Here is a 7,255-nt window from a genome sequence, read left to right on the forward strand (position 1 = left end):
TATTTAAAATCAATTTTTAAGATTGATTTTTACAAAATTAGTTTAAATTTATCTTAGATTTCATTATTCCATTAACCTTGCTATTGTGATGTGGACTTGGAAGCATAAAAAGAATATGTTAGTCCTTTCTAGTGGCTTTATATAATGCGATAAATGTTATATAGAAGAATTATTGAAGACAAAATTGATAATTGTCTGGAATTATTAAATTAAATATGATTCACAGGATTCCAGAGATCCTTAAAAATTGATACAGAAACTGATATGAAAATGCTCTTCTTACAATTAAAAAAGTTGCATAATTGAACATTTTAAAATATTTAAAAGTTATTTCTCAAATCTCAATGGAGACAAGTAGGGATAGAATAATCTATGACGAGAAATTGCCTTTTATTCAACAAATTCTGACAATTATTTTTACAATCACAAGGTGAGATAAACATAGAGAAAAAAGAGATAAGAAATAGTAAAAATGGTATAAATCATCCATGATTTAGCAAAGCAAGAAAAGCTTCGGCTAGCCTAGTTAAGTTTCCATTCCAGGTTTCTTGGGAAACCCCCGAAAAGTCGAAGACAATAACAATACGAGAGAGATGAAGACTCTTTGAGTGGTGGCTACGTACGTACATAGCAACAAATTACCTTAAGCATTGAAATACAAGTTCCAGATAGAGAAGAATATACAATCATCAAATAAAACATAACCCTTGTTCAAAAAGGTTGCATTATACAAAAACTATTGTAGGAAGTAGCCACCCAAAAAGAGGGAAAAGAAGAACAAGTGCCGTATATAAAAAGAGTCTTCTGGGCCGAAGTGAGAGAATTGCCACCAAGCCCATATTGCTGGTTCTGCGCAAACCCAGCGATCTGGAGTCTGGACGCTCTTGCTCTGGAAGAAACTCTGGGCGGCCCCACACGTGGGGCAGCGCCAATCATCCGGAAGCTTCTCGAACTGGTAGCCGGGCGGTAAGGGACGCGGGCGTGTCTTCTTTGGAGACGTCGACGGAGTTGACGGTGAGTTTTGGAGGTTTGGAGAGGGGTTTGTTGGTGAAGAGGGAGAGAGTGGGGAAGTTATGGAGTTTAGGTTTGAGAGTAGGGTGGAGTTGGGAGAAAGGGGTTGAGAGCTGAAGCCATTGTCATTATCTGTGGAGGAATCGCAATTCCACTTGGATAAGGTACGCACATCTCACTCATTTCACCATCTTTTTTTATTCATTACTAGGACTCGGCTTCTCTTCTCTTCTGTTGCTTACTTATACTAACTCTTTTCTTTCTTTAAAATATTTTATAGAAAAGAGAAAGATACCATTCATAATTGCATTCAATTATTGAGTTAAAACAAATAAGGACCTTTTAGTAAAAAAAATATTTAATGTATAAGACAATTAAAATGAAATCTTATAAGTAGAGATAAAAAAATTTCAAAATTATTATGTCTTAAAAATAAAAATGAAGGAAATACAATTCTATTTTTTTCTCTATTTTTCTTTTCATTATTTATTAGTATATCTTAACTTACATGTCTTTTAGTCGTTTTTATTTTAAAATTTAATATACTAAAACGTTACTCGTTTGTTTTATAAAGGATTCACGTGCATTTCACGTTGATAAAATTTTGCTATTTTTTAATATTTTCCCTTTTGCCACATGATTGACAGTTTGACTCTGGCATTATTGTTTATTAATATTTGGTGAAGTGAAATCGTGGGATTAAATTAAACCTATTCCGAAATGAAATAGGAATGGATAAGGGATAAATTAATCATTGCATGAATCTAAGCAAACAACATTTGTCTTTTAACCCTTTTCCCTCCCTACTCTCTCTGTCCCTTTTTGCTTTTCACCTCTTTTTCTCTGAGAAAAGTTGGAAATTTAATCTACGGAATCATCCATAAGAAATACCTTATACCTGGCCGATGGATGCGCTTCATTGTAATCTTACCACTTCCAAAAAGAAATTGAAAAGACATGCTAATAAGTATATTAAGGGCATTAGTTAATGAATTACTAATAAATAGAATTTTCTTATCAAAAGTTATAGTAAAGATTTATCAAAAATCACATTACGGTGCAGTTACATTAAGATTTAAAAACGCTTTCTCATTAATTGATTTTAGGACAATGGTGAGCAATATTAAAGAATCTGAAAGAAAAAAAAAACTTCTAAAAGTAGCTCTACTTTGATTCCTCCTCGTATTATTAAAGTAAAATAAATATTAATACGTGTCTTTAGAATATTAATTAAAAGAAGAACTTTTTTATTAAAATATGTAAAATTATATTATTTATGACTTTTTTATGATTTTTACAATGAATATTTTTTTTAAAAAAAAAAACAATATTCTACCGAGACACAGTTAGGAAGATCCTAAAGGAAAAATAAGTTTAATCTCTGAAATCGACCCTATTAATTGATTTATCCCTAACATTGACTAATTGACAACTATCAATTAATTCAAGCTCCCCAAATTCAAGGATTGATTATTTAAATGATCACAGTTATCAATTTCAAATACTAAATTGACAAATTATAGCAATTCGAAGGATTGATTTGATGGTTTAGTCTTAAAACCTGAAATTCAATAGCTACAGAACGAGCAGTAAGAGTAAGTGATCGGAGACAAGAACTGACCCAACTGAGACAGGTTAAGCATTCAAAATTCCAAGAGCTTCAAGCCCCAATCACTTGCAGCATATATGAATATCGAGGGGTTCTTCAACAACCCCTGGTTTACAGCATTCATTGTTTCGTTATTCAACAATTGACACAGAACATCGCAGAATCTCTTTCAGATTAGAAAATGCCATCTTTACAATCCATTGAATCATAAAAATACGAAAGATATAGCAAGAAACCCCGAAGACACAGAATACTGCATGAAAACTTTAAGAGCAAAGTACTCGGGAAGAATGTTGCACAATTAAGAACTCACTACTTTCGCATCTTTTACAACATATATAATGGTACAAAGCCATCACTCCGCACCAGTTACTTCAATCTGTTCTGTACATGTATGAGACCATTGAAATTTAGAGGAACATAAAAACGGCTAAAATGTACTAAAAACATTTTTATTTTAAAGGACAAGTGCTCCACCGAATCAGCGAAAGCTAAAATCGAAAAGAAAAACACTAGTTACCACTTACTAGTTACTACTAGCTAACCACTAAGCTATGAGAATGAACCAACCATTGATGATGAAGAGGAAGAAGAACTCCAATCACTCACTACAAAACCAAAAACAAACTAAAAGATTTGATCAACCTCCTCCGTGTGACCGCAACTCCTCCATAGCAGCCTTGATCTGATCCTGAACCAGCTCCAACCGCTTTGAGTACACTTCCAACTCCAATATCTGTTGTTTCCTCCATTTCTCATCCACCATTTCCCCACCGCCAAAACTCCAATTCATCAAAGGCATAGGGTTCAAGTTCAACGAAAACCCTCTCGCTCCAAACGCTCCTCCTCCCATGGCCCCTGCCATCAACTCCTTCAACACCGGCGACAAACAACTCCTCACCGTCTCCTCGATCATACTCGGTATGTTATTTCCATAACCACTGTTACAGTTATCATTAGTAGTAGCTGCAGTAGGAGTAGTGTTAGTAGCAGCAGCAGTAGCAGTAGCAGTAGGCGTAGCATTGCTAATACAATCATGATCTCTGTTCGACGCGGATCCGTCATTTGGCTCGATTTTCACCGCCGATCGTGGCCGAGAGCGTTTCGGTGTTTTCTTCTCCGCGGGGTTCCTGAAAATCATTTCATTCTTAAGAATTATAGGGCTAAAATTAAGGTTAGGGTTGGGGCTACGGTTAGGGTTGATTTCGTCGTCGTCCAAGGAATTGTCGCCGATTGGAGTCACGTTGCTCCAGATCTTGCGCGAGATTTCGAAGGTGGCTTGATCGTGAGCGCTCTTGAAGGAGAATTCCTTGCCGGAGCCAATCTTGTTGAGGACGTTTCGGTACTTCTTCTTCAGCCTTCGGATCTTCTCGACGAGCTGGTTCTTGTTGAAATCGAGTTGGAGCTTCGACTTGATTTGGTCGTAGAACAAAGCCGTGTCGTTGTGGTGCGAGGATCCTCGCTGCGAGGTGTAGTCTAGGAAGCCTTGCAAGAGCTCGATCTCGTCCTCGTCGGTCCACAGCCGCTGAAACAGCCGCCGCGAGTCGTCCGGCGTCGGCGGCGGCTTTTTCTCCTCGACTGGCTCGAGGCGCCGCCGCTTCGGATCGGAGGAGTCTGCGACGACGATGGTGGTGGCGGTGGGCGTCGAAATTGGAGCGGCACCGCCGTTGGAGACGGAGGAACCGGGGACGGCGACGGTGACGGCAAGAGCCGTGGAGGGAGAGGGCTCGTTTTCTTCGTCGTCGGCCAAAACGTCGTCGTCTTCTTCTTCGTAGTCTCCGTCCTCCTGAGACTCGTCGTCGTCGTCGTCCATGTCTTCTTCGCGGAAAACGGCGTCGTGTTGCTGAGAAGCCATTGAGACTTGAGAGGTTTGGTTTGGTTAGTGGTTAGGCCAAGCAAAGCAAAAGTGGGGCTGAGTCACGGGTTTTCGGTTATAGTTGGACTGACTCACTCACTTCGCTGCTGGTAATGGGAATCCGAAGGGTGGTTTTGGTTTTGGTTTAGGTAAGCCTAGTGGACCAACCAAACCCCACGTATTAATTTTCTATTCCCTATTTTAATTTTTCAAGGAATGTTCCCTGTTCGTTTGCGACAAACGCAACGTTGCAGTATATGTTTTATTTTTTTAATCGTATTAAAAACTATCCTCTACATTTTCAAATACTTAATAATTTTTTTTCATTGATACAGATATTTTTATTATTAAAATTTAAAAAATCAGCTGATAGAAAAAATTAGTGTTTACAATTTGTAAGTTAAATTAATCCAGTAATTTCCAAAAGTATTTAGAAATTTTTAATTAGGTCCTCAAATTAAATAAAAACTACAATTGAGTATTTTATCTTTAATTTTTTTAATTGATCTCCTAGATTTTTTAAAACCACTACAAATGATCATTTTCTGGCTATAAAAACTATCTTCAGGGGCTCAACTACAATAAATTTACAAAATCAAGACCCTAATTATAGTTTTTTTAATTAAGGAACCTAATAAAATATTCTAAAATTGTTTAGAGACATACTGATTAATTTAACATAATTTGTAATATTTTTCACTATATTTATTGTTAACTGAATGAAGTTAAATATTAATTAAAAAGTTAATGAAAGTAAAAAAAAAAAGGTACTTCGATTATATAACTAATTAAGAAGAACAAAATATTCATTTGAAATGTACAAAAAATGAGAAAAATATCTCGATCTTAATAATGAGAAATTTTATTTTATAAAAATATATTTTTTAACATTTCAAGAAACTTTTAGAAAAACAATCTGTGTTTGGAATTAAATTTAAATAAATAAAATGTTATTAAAAAATATTGACTATTTTAAAAATTCTTGAGTATTCTAATAAAAATATTATATTGTTTTATAAAAACATATATAGCATGTAATACTGTGAAATTTTGTAGGTTGTTAAATCACAAATAAAATACTAATTAAATTTTAATCATGAGAGAATCATTGAAAACTTTGGCTTTAAAATATATAAAAATAATAATAAAATTTTCATTCAATACAAAAATATAATCTTTATGCTAATTATTTTTTTGTGAAATTTTGGTAGAACAAAGAGATACTTCCGATATAATTGGACAGAGATAATTAATATTAAATTTGATCACAACAAATCATAGGAAATAATCTTAAAAAACCTATACAACATAGCAATTATATAAAAAAAAAAAAACTTGTCACAATTTATAATATCATACACACATAACACAAATTATATCATACAAATTTCAGGATGGGTTTTAAAACCAAATTTAGAACTTAATGGACTCCCATACGTGCTGAACTGATGAGTTAAATGGGCCGCAATAAGAAATGCAAATGGGATTCGTTGTTTAAGAAAACATCCAAGAGAGGAATGTCAAGTTAGAAAGTTTCGCAAATAACTATGGCAGACGCTTCGCAAATGAATCGAGGAAGGTCAAGTTAGAAAGTTTCGCAAATAAATAGGGAACTGAAAGAGACAGGCATGATAGGAAACAAGTGAGAAGAAGGATATTGATTGTTCGACGCAAGAGAGCTGAGAACAGAAAACATTGGAGCCTAGTTTCACCACCAAGTGGATTAGTGGAAGGAACGTGCAAGCACGTGAGAGTTAAAATCTAAAAGTGAGTCGTAATCAAGTGAGACCAACACAATCAATATCGTTTTGCTTTTAAATGACTGTAGAGTTAAACTTTCCAACTCCGACATGAACAACACCCAATTTTGTCCGAGTTCACTAATAAACAATACCGCAACGATTCAACTTAATTTGCAGGTGCGAACTAGTACAGTCAAACGAGGTTATTAAATTCCTATTTTTACAATGGGATTTGACAAACTAACGCCTACATAAATCAGCCATTACTAAAAGAGCCAAGCTTCAATACATTTTTATTTTATTTTAATCCTGAACTACCACCAAACCATACATAGGCTGTTGATTTTGACTCCAACCGAAAAAACAACATAATCTGACGATGATGAGAAGCAACGATAGAGACTGGAGAATTTATGATAAATTACGAACGTTCTTATTTCACATGCAAGGCAAAATAGACAACAAGTGGCACACTAGTTCTGATTTCAATAAAATGCTTGTCCAACATAACTCCAATATCGGTAAATTTGGGAGAATGAAATCACACTAGGATTGAAAATGTCGAGGAAAAACTAATCAAGCGATTACAATGGTAAAGAAATATCATGGAGATAAGTTTATATAGGTGTGAAACGAAAAAAACATCCATACACATCTAAAACAGGGATAAGTCATTCTTCGAAATTCTATGCGGCACCATATTTAAATAGCTTAACCAGAAAAGGGGTGTTCAACTTGTGTCCGTACGAAAAAGTGCATTATTATTTATTATCTAAACCATGGAAATTCAGTATTCCTTGACACCTAACATTGCGTGATTCTTTGTTTTCTGTTTTCAATTTCGGCAAGGTCAGAGGCTGAAATGCAAATCAGCATATATCGATAAGTATAATTAGAATTGTTAAAGCACTTAAATATGCCCATTGGCATTAACAGAACACTTTCATGGTATTCTACCAACTAAACTCTGCGTTTAGGCCCAATTTACGCAACATAATAACTAATTACGTCGAATCTACCAGATATTTGAAAGCAAGG

At 34.9% G+C, this 7,255-nt stretch overlaps 1 protein-coding gene and 1 pseudogene across 2 annotated transcripts; both read right to left on the reverse strand.

Annotated features, from left to right (window-relative positions):
* Positions 1-492: 492 nt before the first annotated feature.
* LOC102667750 (rubredoxin-like) lies at positions 493-1,136 on the reverse strand (annotated as a pseudogene). The gene has a single exon (XR_420084.2). The product of XR_420084.2 is annotated as a rubredoxin-like (transcript).
* A 1,777-nt stretch (positions 1,137-2,913) lies between these two features.
* LOC100779712 (probable transcription factor At3g04930) lies at positions 2,914-4,699 on the reverse strand. The gene has a single exon (XM_003553705.5). The coding sequence runs from the start codon at positions 4,473-4,475 to the stop codon at positions 3,261-3,263; it is 1,215 nt and encodes a 404-aa protein (XP_003553753.1). The 5' UTR covers positions 4,476-4,699; the 3' UTR covers positions 2,914-3,260.
* Positions 4,700-7,255: the final 2,556 nt, after the last annotated feature.

The sequence above is a fragment of the Glycine max genome, chromosome 19 (genome assembly GCF_000004515.6).
Source record: "Glycine max cultivar Williams 82 chromosome 19, Glycine_max_v4.0, whole genome shotgun sequence".
Taxonomy (NCBI): domain Eukaryota; kingdom Viridiplantae; phylum Streptophyta; class Magnoliopsida; order Fabales; family Fabaceae; genus Glycine; species Glycine max.

What these genes read in the sequence shown, in the direction of transcription:
- LOC100779712 (XM_003553705.5), bottom strand. Translation starts at nt 4,475, where the DNA reads ATGGCTTCTCAGCAACACGACGCCGTTTTCCGCGAAGAAGACATGGAC.